Raw genomic sequence first — 18521 nt, 5'->3', positions numbered from 1 at the left:
CCACCTTTTGAAGTGCTGCTCTATATCAGCTCGCTGATTTGTTGGTGCATTTAAGAATCGTATTTCTTCCCTCAAACGCAATTCCATTGCAGGGACTCGGCAGAATTTTCAATCTGCGTGCGGGCTTCGCTAAGAATTGTTTTAGCTTTACTGTCATGTAATGTCTTTCATCGCTAACAGTAAGACGTTTTTGTTCATTACTCAGGGAGATGTGGAATTCCAGTCTTCATTTCTTCAATCAGTAAAAAGAGCGCAGAAACTGTACTTGTACATTTCGCCACTTACTTCCTCATCAGTTGCGTGCAAGGCTTTCACGTAAGCCTTATTTTACCGACGTCTCAATCATCTCAAGAGCTTCAAGTTTTTGTTCTGCAAATGGCTGCCTCCCATCAACATTCCTTTTAAAATGGCTACTCTGCATGTGTCGGATGAGTTCATCAAATGTCGCTTCCATTACTGTCAAGTATTGGTCTTTACGAAAGGACAGCTAGAAATGCACTGTGGGGTTAATGCTAAAAGCACATTCTTCCTGACCAAAAACATCTAAAGAGCTTCACTGGTCGAATAAAATTCCATCTAGCTCGCTGGAGTGATTTGTTTCAATGATGTGATGTGGGTTAAAATGTTATTGTGGCCTTCAGATTAAGTTTCAAAGAATGAAAAAGGCTCTTTATCAAATCTGCCTTCTTTCACATGCATATATATTCCTCCACTAGGTCTCCCTCCTGCTCGTGTCCATGTTGTACTAATACACCAACTCTCCAGAAAGCTCTCAATGCTTCTTCTGTTAAGCTCAGTAGAAGGTCTCTAAAGGCCGTGCGAGACGACCCCTGTAAAGATAGCTGATTGTACCCTTACCTCTGTATTAGTTGGACTGCACTTTTTACTTATTTGCCCCATTATTTATTTTCTGTATTCGTTATAGATCACTTCAAAGCTCCCTGTGTTGTCTGTATTGCACTGGTTGATGATTGTTACTAATTACTTTCTTTCTCATGTGTTGGCTGTTCTGCGTTTTATGCTGGGTGCGACTTTGCCACTGTGTTGGTTGCACTGCACTACTTGCTGATAGCTTCTATGCTCATATGCTGGTTCTACTGAACTGGTTGTGAGCTGCCTTCTTGAATCATGTGTTGCTTGTACCTCACTTTTTGGTGATTGCTTCCATACTATTGAGTTGATTTGATTGCAGTGGTGATGATCTGCCTTTCTACAGCAGTGTTATATGGAATGATCTGGTTGCTGATTGTTTGCTTGCTCCTTTGCTGGTTGAATTGCATTGCTAGATAGGTGCTCCCTGGTACCTATGCTGGCTGTATTGAGTCAGATGCTGACAGCTTCTTTGCCTCTGCATTCACTGGGCTGCACTATATACAAATCAGAGGAACTACCAGACACAAGCAGGAGATGGTCTTTAATCTTATGTGGGATCTCTAGGTATTGCTTTGGAAGGAATCAAAAGTGCATTTTTGTTCTTACTGAGTACAAAAATACTGGCTAAGAAACAAAACATGAGCAAGCCTTACTTAAAATGAATGGGGTGTGGAGCTCCCATCAAGAAGGGGCTGATCAATAGGATTGGTGAGGTTTTGAACGACGATGCTAGAAAGTCTTGGAAAGAACAATTATGCTGGATTTTCATGTCCCATGAGAATTGAGGAAGGCAGTATAGAGAGGGGAGAGCAATCCACCCCTTCACATCGAATATTAATTAGGGATTCAAATTCTTGTCTGGTAATTACTGAATGCAGGATGTTGTGAGTCTTCCTTGTGACCACAATAATTGAGCTGTAAGCTAAGGAAAGAGAGCTACTTGAGACTCTGACATAGGTGTAGGCCTTGTAAGGGATGTAAGACAGCGCTGTCACCCGCTCTTCACTAGGAAATAGCAGTTGAGCTATGGTGGAGACAACTGATACCAAAAGAAAGTGAGGTTATTGCTCATACATCAGGCATAATAGTTGGGCACTGGAAACACTTCAACTGCCCTTAAAATTACTCAAATAAGTACATTGGACTAATTTTTACGAGTAGATGTAAAATGTCTTATTAAAGGCATCATCATAGGAAATTCTTCACTATTGTTGTCAAACTTGGAACCAGCAACTATTGAGTACCCACTTTTTTGATGCTTGAGGTTTGAAGAAACAACAAATCAAGTGTTTAGCACATGTAAGGCATTTCTTTTTTTCCAAAGTTTAATTGCCCCAGTCTCTCTCATTAGTATGCTGTATTAATGAATATGTATTTTGAATGTATTTGGATACAGAGATCACTTCTGAAGCAAAACAAAAATCTTTTAATATGCTCTGTGGTCAAATATTCATGTCCGCAGGCTTGGTGTACAGAAGAGCAAGGCATATGGGAAGAAAGTTGTGCATACCAAGTTTGGTGACATTTAAATTAGGTCAGGATAATTCACATAATACTGAGTTATGCTTGTTACAAAAAAAGTCCAAAAATGACACTAGTTTATATAGTTGTAATACATTTACCCTGAAGGCATGGGAACAACATAGTATAAACAGTTGTTCTTTGTGGTGCTTTATTTTAAATGCATCCTTATATCAAGAAATGATGCAAGGACCCATTTCATGCTAAAATATAGTACGAAAAGATGGATCTGAGTTTTGCGTAATAATAAGTAATTTAAAAAAAATGCCACAATGATATCTAATTATGCAAAAGTAAATTACGCATATTTCACACACCCTTGTCTATACCTGTGTTTTATAGCCCTCAGGTAACGATTCGCTGCAGTAGAGGAAATGTGTATGTGTGAAGGTAGAATATTTGCACAGTTTAATAAATAACATTTTACTTACCAAGAAAAACAGCTTTCCGTGTTAAGTCCTATCTTTTCTCATACGCCTTTAAAAGAAAATCTATGCAGGAAAGTCTGTGAATGCCCACAAGCTTAGGCCGCTCTTCTTATTCGCTTCCTTTGCACATACCCCCCCGTGACGTTTCCCTCACTACGCAGAATCACAACTATCGATGTGCTTCAGTCTCATATGACTTTGTTGGAAATATTTGATTGCTTTTTATTGTTGAATATTGAATTAGGTGAGGCTTTTGGCACTTTCAAAAGTACATGCTATAGCATTTTTCTTATTTTGCTTTATATTCTATCTGACCAGAACCATGGTAAATTATTAACCAGTGTTTTTTTTTGTTTTACGTTTATAAAGATGGGAGTCAAACAGCCTAAATTATGACATCAGGAGATTGGTAGCCCTCTTTTTTGGAATATTTATCCATGGACTCTAAAGGGAATCATCAAGTGCATAGCAAGGTAGGTGCACATGCATTTCAATTTTTTATAAGAAAGTAAATCAATTTGCTCTTTTCTTCTCTCACTCATATCTTCTCCTTTCCTCAAAATAGGCTATGGGCCTGATTTAGATCTTGGAGGTGTTACTGCCAAGCAACGTTGACGGCGGACCCGAGAAGACCGTCAAGTCGACGGCATTTCACCTGCCGTATTTAGATGTTATGGCTCAGCAAGCTGATTGACTAGAGGCAGATTGCTGACAGAGGGAGACAGCGGAGGGACCCAAAGGATTTTGTGCAATGGCAAGTACTATAGAATAGAGGTAAGTGACACACAGCCATAGGGGTACCCCCGTACTACAGACAACACACCTTTCTTATTTAACACAACCCGTGCATGCTTAAAACACACATTGACATACATCCATGCCACGACATCCACAAACCATTGGCACTGCACCCACGCACCACACAACCACAACAACCAACACAATCAGATCCTCAGCAACACAAAAAAAAATACACACACAGGCACAACTACTCATATCACAACAACCTCCACTACACAACAATTACACTCACCTGACTGTGTCACACAACCACACAACATAACAACATTATTCTCACATGCAAGTGACACACATACAGACACAACCACATCACCCACTCCAGCTCCCTCTCCCTCACCCAGCAAATCGCTTCACATACACACAGACACATACTGACTCACACACACAACTCACAGCACAACATGACAGGTACAGGTTCCCTGGCAATGTGCACACATGGACACAGTTAACAGGTGTGAAAGTATTGTCATTTTGGTGCCAGCATTAATTTGCCAATAAATTCTGGCACCATAATGACAGTTGTGTATGTGTGCGATATTTGTTGTGTACCAGTGTGTCCCCATCCATGTCTGACCCACTCGTGTCCATGACATCTGCATGTTGCACTGATTTAAAAAAATTACTGCAACATGTATATGCCTGTAGTGGTCCTAACCTCCCGTACTTAATGTACCCTAGCAATGCGGGGTCCCTACCTCTGAGTCTGGAGACTGGGGATGTGGTGTTAATGTTTTCTCTGTGAGTCAGTGGCAGCAGTGACTGATGGCAAGTGTTGTCAAGTCGTGCCAAGTCAGACATGGGGTGGAATCAGGAAAAAAGGTATGTTTTCACCACTCCCCACCCACCCAGTCCGCTAATTCAAATATTGAGATCAGACATCAACTTTTTGCTTGACAGTATGGCACATCCAAATCTGCAAAGCCAGAAGGTTGTCCGGGTTTCGGACGGCATCCCCTTTTCCCTTGCCCACCGTCGATGCGGGTGGTATTTCTTGGGGGAGGCGGTAGTTTGAATGCGGGCTTTCATTTATGGGACTGCCAACATGTAAATCCAACAAGCAGACTGTCATTGCGACAGATGGGTTTCCATTTGAAAAGTCGATGGCTGGACTGTTACCGAAAAGATCTAAATCAGGCCCTAAGATGGGATGTACTGCCAAAAATAGCTTGATGATTTCAGTGATCTGGAGGATTCCTTTAACACTTTAGCACAAGTTGCATAAATTGTTGATCCCAAATCTGCAACAGTGGAATTCTATCCTCGCATATGCATGGCATTCTTTCAACACTCACATTTTATGCAAAACAACAACATCATTAATGATAATTATCATACCAATAATATTAATAATTATTGCTATTGTTATTACACATATTTCAGATGATTCAAATCGAAATAATCAGATAGAGGAATATTAATAATAATGACAATAATAATAAAAATAAAATAACTGTTTATTGTCGTTTTAATTTATAATAAAATAATGTTAGTGATAATAATAGTAATATTATTCAAAAAATCAACACTCCTCCTCCTACTACTACTACTAATAATAATAATGATAATAACAATAAAAAAGAAGAAGGAGGAGGAGGAAAAGGGAAGAAAGAGAGAAGAATTAAAAAAGAAGGTACATAACATAGGTTTTCCTATGACATGCACTATACTAATCACTGCAAAGTCATGTTAAGGTGGCAGGCCGTGGCACGTCAGGTGCTTCCTAGACCTGTAAGAAATCACTTAATTCAGAAACTATCTCTTACCTACTGCTGGTCCTGTGTCTGGCCGGTTCAAGGAGCTGATGATAACAAACCCAAAACCCTCGTTCTCCTTGCGATGGATGACAACGTCGTTGGTTTGCACGCTGTGTGGTGCAAAGCCATCTGGGGGCAAACTATTGCTGTGGGCAGCATGGTTACTGTTGCTATTTGGGTAGGAGGCATAGTCACTTCGTGGAGAGCTGTGATGAGTGGACACAGAGCCCGGACTTCGACCATTCTCCGGGCATGGTTCTCCTAAAAACAAAAATGATTTCATTGTTAGTGGCACCTGTGCTTTTCATCAGTCTTCATGAATGTCCATCTCATTTCATACTGAATGCTGAACATTACCATAATGCAGTCCATTACTCTAAGTGCTCCCAGCAGATGTGTAAAGCCAGCGCTCATACATTCATTTTCTGTTAGAAAGCAGCGCCCAGACAAAGGAGGATGGATATACTGTGACAATATTTACCAGAATCAATAGCACAAGGCGGTAACCTATCCATTAGTTAATATGGCTTCTTGCAGAACACGCATCTGCCCAGCCGTAGATGTGTGGGCTCCAATGAAAGGAAATCATGGACAAAGGCTTACTAAAATGGGAAATAAGGCAGCTGTTCTTATGAGGCGCTCCGATAGTGTCCTTCTCACCTGAAGTGCCAACCATATAGGAATAATGAGGCACACATTTCCATCACAACACACAACCCTACAAGGCTAGAAAACATCTATGGAGTCCTTATGACTACTAAGTAATCACTCAGATATTTGTAAAGCAAGACTTTCATGTCAAAATACTTGTTAGTGGGCGTCCAGAAAAGTGTATTTTGCTTATTATGACTTGACTATAGGCCTGCATCTTGTAACTCCCTCTGCCAAAGTAATGTCTCAGCCTCAACATGGTGACAGTATCGGGCGTAAGGCTCAACAACTTTTTCCTTTTAATCATTTTGTGCCCATTTAAGCATCCACAATAAAGAGGCTAGTCCATTAGCTTATGGCAAAGGTTTGCTTCTTTAATTATCTATGGCTCTCCTACTTTGCCTTTAAAGTGCTCCAACACTGTATGCACACATTAAAACTTTTTTGCAGTCAGGGGGGTGTATTGTTTTTCTGCAGTTTTATCATTAACATTTAGGGGCGGATTTATTAACAATTTACACCACAAAAGTGGCATAAACTTCTACAAGCTGTTGATTTGGGATTTCATTTCCATTTTAGGACCTCATTTACACTGAAAACTGGTAGTTAAGTAGTGGAAAGTAACACTTGTACTGAATTGTGTCCAGGGGGCATACAATGGGTAGTGCATGGGTCTAGCATGGTTTTTGATGCAAAGCTCTATTTACTAACGTTTGAAGACAGGGCTTTGCACTACATGATAGGGCCTCCTTGAGGCTGGCATAATCTTGGAGAAGTGTTTTTATTTCTCCAATCTTTCCTAGCTTTGCATATCTCCTGCATTGTATAGCACACGCAAACTGAGCAAAGTGTTAAACTATAGCGAAGCATTGTGTTTTTTCACTGGAAGGTTGTCCTTCCAGTACAAAACCTTCTTGGTGCGATGCTCTAGCCTTGGTATGTATCCGAAGGGGGCTGCAATTCTGTTTTTTGGAACTTATTTCATCAAGAAGTTGTGTACTGTTTTTTTTTTGTTTACAAGTATTGTATATCTATGCAACAGGTACAGTTTATGCATTTCCTTTTTCTATTAATTTTACTACCATTCTTTACGCATGCCCTAAAAGGTAGCCTCGAGTCCCTGATGTGCCGCACTCATGACAAGCATGTAGGATAAATGTCACTGCCTGGCTTTTGTCCAAGACCTGCGTAAAAGATCCACAGACATAATTAGACCTTTCCTGAAAGATAAATCATTTTACACAGACTTTTAGAAAACTGTAACCTGGGATGTATTTCTATTGAAAATATCCTGTGTGCGTCCACAAGAGTGGACCCACGCCACATTTCCAGGCTAAGTGTGCCGTAGATAAGCATTCTTTTTATGAGTGGTGTATCCTGCATTTAGCCGTATGGGTATCCTAGAAATTTGGCGCCTGCTATAGAACGCAAACCATCCGCCAAGCACATGCTCTCTGACAGGCAACGCGCGCCCTTCATTAGCCCTTCACTACCCTGAATTAAAATGATTACAGATGGCCAGGAGGAAGGAACTGCACACAATTACAGGCCTGCCATGTTAGAACTGAAACTCTCCAAGAGCCACTGGAGCAAATCTGCCGCCCAGTGACACCGCCGGTGACAAAAGAGATCTCATTTTCTGGCTGTCATGTTTTGGAAGCCCGGGACTGTTTATGTCAGCATGCCTGCAGCCCAGTGAGAATTAGTCTGCTCCTAGGAGGATGCTGGAGTTGGCTGGCACCTGACCACAAAATGGATGTAACAGTCTCCGGCATTGCTGTGCGCGGGAAGGTCATTCTTGAGGTAACTTTTTGTCACTTCTATCGTCTTTGCATCAATAAGTTGTGGAAAGTATTCTTAAGCGAACGCTTGGCGCATGTTTACATTTTCAGCCAAGAAAGCGCATGTCAGCAGTGCAATTGATTCCCCTGTTGGGCAAATGCTATATGCTTCTCTGAAATCTTTGCCTCAACACATGTTTTGAGTGATAGAGCTGCAAATGGTGCTTTAAAAAAGAGTCTTAAGCACTTATCTTTGCCTCTGACAATGATTTGTTGACATTAGTACAAACGTAGACAATGGAGGCACCACATTACTGTACTACAAATGAATTTGCGATCTACATATATTTCTGCAGTGCTGTAGCCTTACAACACCCCTGTGCTAGACATTAGGGGCCTTATGTACGAACACATTTTCCCATAGACACAGAATGGGTATAACCCTTTGCTACATCTGGCCCTAGATTATCTACACAAATCGTAGATTTCCTTTCCATGCTCCGTTCACATTTAATCCTGCAGTTTATCCTGCGATGAAAGTATAGTGTAAATATACGGTGAAGTGTGTTTGCTCAGCCTTTTTCCTTTCTTGTTTCATTGGAAAAATATTTTTCATGTGGTCGAATAACTTCCTCTGCAGGACTCAAAATCACTGACGTATCTGGGGCTTTCTTTGATATTGAATTGGCATTCTTGCTGTAGCCTTCGAATACCAAAAAAGATATGTACTCACTTTGGGTGGTAAAAATCAATGTGAATGTTTGAAAAGACTGAAAAGTTCTGCCTTTGTGGGTGGTCAGCAAATTCCCAATGGCTCCCCCTTTCCCACACCCCCGGGTCCAATAAATTTCACACTCCTAACCCTAATGTTATAATTACAACAGAAATGTCTTATTATTATAGTTTTAAAACTGGCTTAAGAGCACAGCTGATAGTATGACCTACTGTTATAAATTTGTAAAATATAGACAGGACATTTTTGTCTCTCACCTCATGCTATTGGCTATTTGGTGTATTATTCCATCTCCAATGGAGATCTTGCATTGTGATGTATTAGCAAAAATACTGAGAATCTTCCAACATTATTTTTGTTTATCTCACAGACGTTTGTATACAGATTTTATTTTCACGCTGCAAAATACATTTTTAAATATTTTGCTCTGGGCCCAAAATGCAAGCCACACCTTTTGACTTTGCCAATGATTGTTACTGAGAGTGGCATGTAAGCTTGGCCAGCTTGACCAATAAATTCAGCCTTATAAAAACTTTCCAGTTCAGTGCCATATCACAACAATTAAAGCGAGTAATTGTGGTCCTCTCCAAGAAGGCTTTGGATAGCAGCATGAAAGAGGTCCCTCTACCACAGACAAATATAAAAAAAAACATATTGCCCAAAAAGTCCTGTTACTTCAGACTCTAATGCAGTACCAAGAAGCATTACTTCTACATAGCAGAAACAAGGGGTACTTTCTGGGATGAGTGGCCTGAGGATTCCTCACTTCCATCCTGCCCTTTATGTATCACCCTGCTCCAAGCTTACCAGCGTTTTCCCTATGGCCCACTTGGCCAGTGAAGTGGTAAATTTGCAGTTGAACATTGCACAAGTCCTTTTTTTGTGGCTATCTGGGGACTGTTTCCTTAGACCCATTTTTGTGGTTTTATATATAATCTATGACAGCAGAAGGTTTTGTGACTGAGGGTCAGAGAGCATTATTGAGGTCACTGAACAATAGTCTTCTCTAAAAACGTTGGTTCTATAAAGACCAGTAAACTGCAGCATTAACCTGAATTGTAATGAGATGCACATTTTTATAAAGTAGTCCCTGCTCAATCTGAAGGAAACAATTTCCATGCTCTAAATTATCATTAAATATATAATGCATATGGCTGAAAAACATTGTAGAGATTTCCTAGATATTTTAAAGTTGTTATTTTAAGTCAGAAGTTAGCTCTCTGTCCTTGTGAGTGCTGGTGGGCCTCCTGCAGAGGGTTTCTACTGCCCATGAAAAAAAATACACAGACCTGAGACTAAGGTAGAGCAAACTGATAACCTGACCCGACAAACTGACTTTCACAAAGAAAGCTGCCTATGCAGCACCAAAACAGCAAGCAAGAATGGATTATGTTCATGATCATTAGCAGTGAATATCCAAATCGTGCTTTAAGACAGTTCATTGGCATATTGTAGCCTGAGCGAAACACATCTGCTGTCTACCTATCATACAAATAATAAAAAGATTGATGAAATCCTTGCAGATTTGAAGACTGATTCTTTAAGAATACGTATCCTTCCTTCACATCAATATAGTTCTAAGCCTCTTCAACTCCTGTTGAGGTCTGTATTCAAACAGGAGTTCATGGATTTTGCAGGACCCACTAAACCTTTCAACATCTGCACTCAATCAAATCAGTACAACTGAGATTTGAAAAACTAACATGTTGCAAGTAAAAGACTATCAAAAAGCATGCCTGTGTCAGCATATCCAAAATTGCACAAACAGGTGTGTGTGTGTGTGTGTAATTAAGAGCGATCAATTCTTCTAATTCCTCTAGTGATTGGCTCATGTGTGCTTTTTCTCCGCATCTTGACACGGGTGGTTCTGTCGATCCGACTGTAGATCCAGGCCTAAACGGTATTAGAATATAGTGGAAAAATCTGGACTGGATATCGTATTCCTGTATAGAATCTGCAAACTACAGGTCAGCCAGTTTTTGTGTTAATGCAGCTCTGCTTTTATTTATTGCTGCATGGGGGGCTGAGATGGTTCATGTGTGGAACATGGAAACAGCAGGGGATGATGTGCACAGAGCGGTGAGCAGGGAACTGATTGAAATGGATTTTAGAATTAAGTGGATAAGAAGTAATGAAGCATGATGGGGTCAGGTGCTGGGAGTCTGGAACAGAGGGATCTTGGAGGTCTCCATCATGAAAAGAACAACACCAGCCTGTCTGTAAGATAAACATAACATCCACATTGAAGACACCAGTCCAAGCATTAGACATCCATCTAGGGCCAAATTGCACCAGTGCTGAGCAATATAACATGCAGACAAATAACTTTGCAGTACTAATACATAAATGACACTGGCTCAATTGAGAAGTACAAAAATTTAATTTTGTACCAGCTGGGCAGTGCAATTGTAGGCTCAATGGTGAAAAATTGCCTTGTCTCAGTTGTCTGACAGATGTGGTTTAAAAATGCTCTGCAGCGGCCAAAATGAGGTGAGCTGACCTTCAAATGTTTCATTTAGGCATGCTTTTGTTGACAGTCGTGAACAACCTTGTACCATTGCCCATGCCACATTTATTGATTCTCAGAGTTTAGGGGGGAAAATAATCAAAATTTAGCGGTTCAGGTTTGAAATGAGTATAAATGATAATAATGATAATAATCAATATGTAAAGTGTATGGATTTTCTACTTTTTATGCCAAAGGATGCGCAGGACGTTACAGCCAAATGCACATGCACTCTTCAAACAATGATACGGATAGCTAGCTAGATAGATAGATAGATAGATAGATAGATAGATAGATAGATAGATAGATAGATAGATAGATAGATAGATAGATAGATAGATAGATCTTTTCACCACAATCTTCAACTAGATTGGACCTGTTTGAAGATGGGCTGTGGAAGAATGCTAGTTTCAGGAACACTTCCTCCATCCAGATGGACTCTACTTCCCTTGTTGACCTTCTGTTACGAATTATTTTTCGCTACTTCTCTGAACTGGCAAGCTGATTAGTGTGCTAAATAATACTCACAAATAATAAAAAGCAAACAATCAAGTATGGTCCAAATCAAGCAGCCAGAAGCTGGTGTCCTGGAAGAACTGTTCAGGTGGTACCCCCATCTTTTTCATTTAATTCCAATTGTACTCCCCTCACACCTTGCCTTGTTCACCTATATAGATGCCTACTAAATCAGCAGAGAAACCACGTCTTTCATTTGTGTAGAACAATATCCTTGCTGAATAGGCTCACCTATAGATAGCACCTTTCTTCTCACAGTGAGGTTGACTTGGCCATTTCTAGCAGCTGTATGCATGAGATCAATCACATATCGATGCGTTTTGCCAGCCACTGGGATCCCATCCACAAACAGCAGCTCATCCCCTGGCCTCAGGCGTCCATCCCGGTCCGCAGAGCCCATGGCTATTACTGCACCAATTAAAATCTGGGGAAAAACAAAATGAAGCAAAAAGTTGGCATTGCAAGGTGCATTTCTAAAAAAGGCAGACGTTTTAAATAAGAGGACATTGCAAATGCTCCGAATTTTATGAGTCACTTTTTGAAGGAAGGGGACGAAAAGAAAACATAGTTGAAATGTATTTAAAAACTCTGAAACATTTACATTTATTTATTATTGCTGAGCCCTGAAGTTGGTAACATGAAAGGCAATATTAAGTGCTATAAAAACATAATCAACAACAACAAAAACAAATTATTATTATTATTATTATTATTAATTTTATTAGTTAAATGAATAAAACCTTCAGCCTAATTGTTTCATGGATGAAACACAAACCTCTGCACTTTCTTGTTTGGTGTTAGCTCGTAAGCGTAATACATCTCCTTTGCCTTTTCCCACATTCTGTAAACGTCCCTATCAATGACCTAATATAAAGAACTAGCTCTTCCCAAGCATAACACCTTTTACCTCTTAAAACCCCTTGTACCTCATGTTTAACTTATCCGAATACATACTAACTTTCTAGACTTAACAGTTTCCACTTCAACTTCACAATTCTTCAAACACCCCTAATGTCCATGATTAATCTGGCCATACAAGGACCAGAACTGCCTAATATTACCCCTTTTGCAAACTTCCCACCTTACCGTCTGTGTGTATGACCTTCTGTGCTATCCATCTAGCTAGTCTGAGCTCTCCCTCTCCACCTGCTCCCAGTGACAATAAGATTACAGAAAACACATCCCTGTCCAATTCACCTCCCTCCAAAATAGGACAGAGGAGGAACTTAATTATGTGGAGGGAATTGAAACACTTTGTGAACATGTGAGAAACATCATACACCAATGTGACAGCTAAACAATTGGAGTGTTAGTTGAGTGAGGACCCACCTCAAATAATAATCACAATCTGTGACAGAGTGAAACACAAAAGTCATAAATAAACATGTGCTTAACCTTTTTGTGGCTTGGTGCAGAACAGTGAGGCTTAACTTACAGGCAACGTGAAACTATGCAGCACTCAAACAGGAATGAAGTAAAAACACAACACAAAAAATCCTAAATCAATTTAGGGAAATAGAGTAGATTTTAATAAATGAAATGACAACAAAATGAAAAACATCTAATAAGTAGAATGCAAGATATACATGTTTAAATTTTGAATTAAATATAGCAGCAAAGATCACAAAGCACCAACCTAGGTATTCTAGTCGTGCTAGACCAAGTAAAGGTCACATTTTGATGCCAATCATGATGGAGTGATGGTCAGATACAGGGACCTGTCAATCTAGGTCTAAAGCCCACCTGGAGACTAAGTGGTCCTCGGCGGGCCAGGCTGAAGAGTGGATCCAAAACTGGGCTTGACAACTGCGGGTTGGGGAAGAGAGGGCTCTCGGTGTGGTTGTCAAAGAAGGTGGGAAAGCTCCAAGCAGATGAACTACAAAGTCTATGCCCAAACATTGATATGTTGCTGCTCTGCATCTGCCCTGATAAAGCCCTCTATGTTCAGACTTATAAACTTTTCTGGAAGTCAGCTCTCCTTTAACGGTGAAAACCAACATGCTGAAGCCAACTGGTGACTTGATGTTGACAGATGTGGCTTTGATGAGGGGGTCCTTGTCTCCGGTGGTTCTCAGGAAGAAAGAAGGCAAAAGTTTCTAAGTCATCTTTCTTACAATTTGAGAGACAGGAGGAGTCCGCTCCACCACCTGCCAAAGGTTCAGCACTTAGGGGGCCACCACTTTGGGACTAGGACTCTCTCCAACAGAGCCCAGCAGCAGGTTCCAGGGCAGGTCTTGTGGGTCCTAGTTAGTTGGGCAGTTGCAGAGAAAGAGTCCCCAGAAGCTTATTGTATCCCTCACCCTAGTAGTCACTTCCTGGGTTCATTGCAAGTAGGTCAAATCGTCCTTCAGATTCAAGAAAGCAGGACAGTCCTTTTCTGATCTTCTCAGGTCCAGGAGTGGTTTGAAGAGGATCCTCTGGATGCCACAGTTATGCCCAGATACAGTCTGTGGGTGGGGTAAACGCCTGGCCTCTCCCTAACCAATCAAGTAAAAGCTGGCAGGAGCGACCCTAGTAAATGGTACCACATGTACCCTGGGCTGTAAATTGGTAAAAGGTGATGTATCAATCTGAATTCTCTGTTTGCCTTCTTGGTGCGATGCTCCAAGGGGGATATTGTTGCGTATGTAATGGAAAGGGCCTGCCATTTGGTTTTCTTGAACTTATTTCATCAACTTGTTTTGTACAACTTGCGTTTCGTTCTTGATGGAGCACAGACTCTTCACTCAATGTGCAACTGCAGTTAAAAAAATGTTGAAATCCTGCAAGAAATATCAGCTAATTAGCTTCACTGCCTGTCTGTTTGGGCACTTCTTTAGTCACTTCTGTCTTGCTTCTTTCACCATTGCCCCTCAGCCATTACCTTGCTCCTAAGATTTGTCCCCATCCCTTGTAACTCACAACATAGGACACTTTATCAGGCTTTCTTAAAGTTCTAACACAATCCCATATTAGCCATGGGTTAATCTCCCAGCCTTATGGTGTGCACCACCCATAAAGGGCACATACAGCAGAGGTGGCTGCTAGTCATGTGAACCAATAGAACTAGCCTAGTCATTGCCTGAATTCACCCCACAATGCTTTGTAGTTCAGGCTTCTAATTCAAAATTATTTCTCTTATTGGAGCCAGGAAAGGACCTTGAAGCTTACCATGTCATGTACTTAAATAGGGCCAAACAACACTCCTGCTGTTTCTCACAGAATATGCTGGCATAAATTATGAACACAGCTGCACAAGTGTCAATGTTGTAGGAACTCTGGACCGGTTAGCCAGCTCCATTTCCTCTTATTTTACTGCTTCTTGCATATAATATCCCTCTGTAGCAGTTTTAATTTTTCTATGTATTTGTTAGCCCAAGATTTATTCTTTGTACTCAACAATAAATGCCCCCCTAATGCTCATCAATGCCATGTGTTTTAGCAGATTTATGGTGTCCATCCTAATTTAACCTGCCCCAGGTGCCTCTCATACAGCCCTCCCAACTCCTATGACTGGGCAAGCCTTGCCTTACGGTCTTACGGTCCTCTAACACTGCTGCCCCACCCATTTCATCCATTGGTGTGCCAGCACTTGCCTTCCTGCCCTAACCCCCACCTAATCGTACCTCTCCCACAAGCTTCACTAAGTGCTCTCAAAATCTAAAAATTAAAACCGTTCACCCTTTCATTGATCCACTCACACCTTTTGTCTCTTTCACTCACATCTTCAAAAATACAATATCTTTCCTATGCTTCCCGCCAATCCTCCATATACTCATGTTTCTCCCAGGCTTTTCTATACTCGGGGTCCTGGACCACAACAACCTTTTCCCAACTTCAGGATACCATAACACTTTCCCCACCAAACAACTTCTTCTGTCCTTCGCACCAACCTCGGTACCCTTCGGGCTGTGGCTCACTGGTCTTCTGTTTTCTCTGGCCAGATGCCTCGCTCTGTAGCATCCTCACTCTCACCACTGTGTAATTACTTCAGAATACTGCACTTCTAAATACTGTTCTTTGGTCATCTTCGCCTTATTCAATCCCTTTATGCCCTGCTTTGATGTATCTATTGAAGATATTCCATCGCTATCTTCAGGTTCCCTTTTCCATACAATCAACCTCTTTCACAGGTCAGCTCTTGAGGCCGCACATACACTCCCTGTTCCGCCAGGAGCCTGGGTCTTAGACCCAAAGCCCTATCACCCTGCTCTGGGATGGCCATGCCTGACCACCACATCTGAGTCTTTGTTTACTGACCCCAGCTTTTCGTGCCTAAGTACATCCCTCCCTTTCCTTGAGAATGCGCCGCATGCAAGCACTACAGCAGGCACCCCAACTTAGCACAGGCAGGGAGGGTGTTCCCACTTCTTACATAAATACCGCTATGACAGGTGGCATCATTGCTATTAGAGCCTGTTTTTGTGGCTGGCTGCATAAATGCCGTGGGAAATAAATCATCTGATAAGTTTAGTGTACTTACCATTTGTTTTAAACAATTGTAGTATTAAAAAAACACTGAAAAGCAGTTTCATAGAAAACCTCTATTTGCTCTTTATTTAGTATAAATTAGCACCATGTTTAAGGACTAATGCAAGTGTTGGAGTAGAGAGAGGAATGGTGTTAAGTTACTATAGGGCAAGGGCAAAGGTTTGAATAAAGAGTAACTTTATGGTATGGCTTAGTGTAAGGGTGAGGACAATAGATGTGGTTAAAGGGTACTGAGTTATGGTAAGAGTTGTGGTTAGGTCGCACTTTAGGATTAGGGTGTGAGTTTAGGGCTAGATTTGAAGACAGGGATTTATGCACACATTTTATATAGTGCAAAGCCTAACCATATGTTATCACAATGCCTCACTGTGCTTTTGAAGTAATTTGTAAGAAATGGCAAATATAGACGACGTAAGTAACAGTTATGAATGAATTCATACTGTAATGTAACATCGGATGATTATTCAGACTATTGACCTCCTGGGCCAAGAGTGAAAGAATGACTGTAATGCAGTAAATATAAAAATATTTTTGTGTACAATGAAAATACTCGAGTTCGTTTTTTATCATCTCATTTCATTTAATAAAGGATAGTTGACTGCTGCTTTGGGGGAGCCTGATATGCCAAAAGTATTCCTGAAATGTGGTAATTTGGTTTAGGATAAGAACTGGTCCATGATCAATACACTACACGGCTGTCCTGACTGTAATTAAATGTCTTGTCAAATGTCTAGCAGAATCAGTTTTTGGATTAGACCTAATTACTGTATATGTTTTCGTGCAGAGATTTTTGCGCTGAGTTTAGTGCTAATTTCATCTCGTGGGATGGGCAGAACAAGGTCTCATATTCTGTGTACTGTGCATACCGTCACAGAAAATGCACTTTGGGACATTCTTATACTGTTCATGCTTGATGGGTATTTTGGTGTCATGAACCACATACTGCATAGCCCCGCAATCTCTAGGAAGAAAAATAATAATAATTGCAAGTGCGTTTAACCTCTGAACATACAATGTATGAACCACCAGGTTGATGATGCAGTCTTTGGAAAGCGCCACTTGGCTAATAGGACAATACAGTTTGGTTTTGTATTACCTCTATAGTAGATTCTTTAATGAGCCAAATTAAAACTGCTCTCCATTTATCTAGCGAAATATTGGTGGCTGACGTAATGGAGACATAGTGGCAAATACATGGTTAGATGAATCATTCAGCAAGATGTCTGTGACGACAAGTTTATGAACAATGCATTTCTTTCTTGAGTCTATTACTTGAGAGAGGCTATTGCTTTGTTGACTTTTTGTTGTATGGTGTGGTTGGTTGTAGCTCATTCTAAGACCCATCAGACTTTTGATTGTGAGTTCTAGGTCTGTCAGAAGCTTAGATGTGCTTGTATTTAGTTTTGTGAGGGTGCCTGGTTCCAATTAAATCAGGATTGTTCTGTTATTTTGCATGACAGTACTGAATATGTATGAGCGTGGCCTAGATTGGGTTGTTTGGCATTCTTTGTGGTTGTCCATGTCAGATGATGTGATGGGCAGGATTGATAACTGTCTCTTAAGAAGATGTTTGCCAACCGCCTCAAACACATGCAGAGAATGTATTTACAGATCACCTAGTACTGCCCTGGCCTGCGATCCCTCATGAAGGCCCTTTAAGAGTTCATGTTCTACTCTTTCTCACCACCTCTTTTCACTTAGGCAGCCCCTGAGTCCCCAACAAGGTCACTCTCAGACTCTTCTGGCACACATATTTAGGGCCCATACCCTATGATGAATGGATTATAAGCTGTTATACTTAGGAGAACACAACAAGCATGGACAGCAGATTTTCGATTGAAGCACAATCTCTTCCCTGTATCACCTTTTCATTCAGACGTCATCGGGGGAGATGTAAAGAGAGTGGTAAATGAATATTTGCACATGTCCTAAATCTCATACTGAATTCATCTCATGTCAGCTGTCTCAGTTTCAATCACAACTGACTGAGTGTGGTTCAGATAGGCTCCTATTTTGAGTCTAATATGGCCAAAGGCTTCCTAAATTATTTCTGAATAAGTGTGGTGAGCTCTTCAGGGAGTGAGGGTGCCCAGATCATTAGCGGCCAACACTCTGAAGTCAGTTGTCTTTTGCCTCAAACGCTGGGATCTCATAATGAAGTGAGCAGCATTGTCACAATGACTGGGGCATGAAGGTCATATCAACCATTGTGCATGTTTTGAAATAGAAATTCCATGGGATGAGTCGCTTAGTACTACACAAGCACGGTTGTAACAACATTTGGGCTATAGAGTGGAGAGATGCATCGGCATAGGCATTTACGGTTTGAAAGGCATAAAGGTCATTTCAGTATTTAAAGAATGAATAAAGTATTTATGTAGTCTTGGCTCGACAATGAAGGTGTTGTGCCATCACTGAATGCAGGGACGGTTCAAGTGTTCACCCTATAACTATTGCACTGTATTTGAATGGCTAAATTTGTGCATA

General features: G+C 40.8%; 1 protein-coding gene and 1 long non-coding RNA gene across 11 annotated transcripts in view; one reads left to right on the top strand and one right to left on the bottom strand.

The window, feature by feature from the left end:
• MAGI2 (membrane associated guanylate kinase, WW and PDZ domain containing 2) overlaps positions 1–18521 on the bottom strand; it is a 2755167-nt gene that overhangs the window by 195363 nt on the left and 2541283 nt on the right. For all 10 annotated transcript variants that reach the window (XM_069229701.1, XM_069229700.1, XM_069229695.1 and 7 more), the window contains 2 exons: positions 11796–11988; positions 5387–5638 (listed from right to left, as the gene is read on the bottom strand). In XM_069229701.1, the coding sequence (XP_069085802.1) occupies positions 5387–5638; positions 11796–11988 (445 nt within the window). The remainder of the gene's footprint in view (positions 1–5386; positions 5639–11795; positions 11989–18521) is intronic.
• The window catches only part of LOC138288280 (uncharacterized), a 344175-nt gene continuing 333194 nt past the window's right edge, over positions 7541–18521 (top strand). The window contains exon 1 of the long non-coding RNA XR_011202365.1: positions 7541–7831. This is a non-coding gene — a long non-coding RNA (uncharacterized lncRNA). The remainder of the gene's footprint in view (positions 7832–18521) is intronic.

This window comes from Pleurodeles waltl, chromosome 4_1 (genome assembly GCF_031143425.1).
Source record: "Pleurodeles waltl isolate 20211129_DDA chromosome 4_1, aPleWal1.hap1.20221129, whole genome shotgun sequence".
Lineage (NCBI taxonomy): Eukaryota > Metazoa > Chordata > Amphibia > Caudata > Salamandridae > Pleurodeles > Pleurodeles waltl.
Note: the sequence above shows the minus strand (reverse complement) of the source record. Positions and strands in the feature narration are given on the sequence as shown.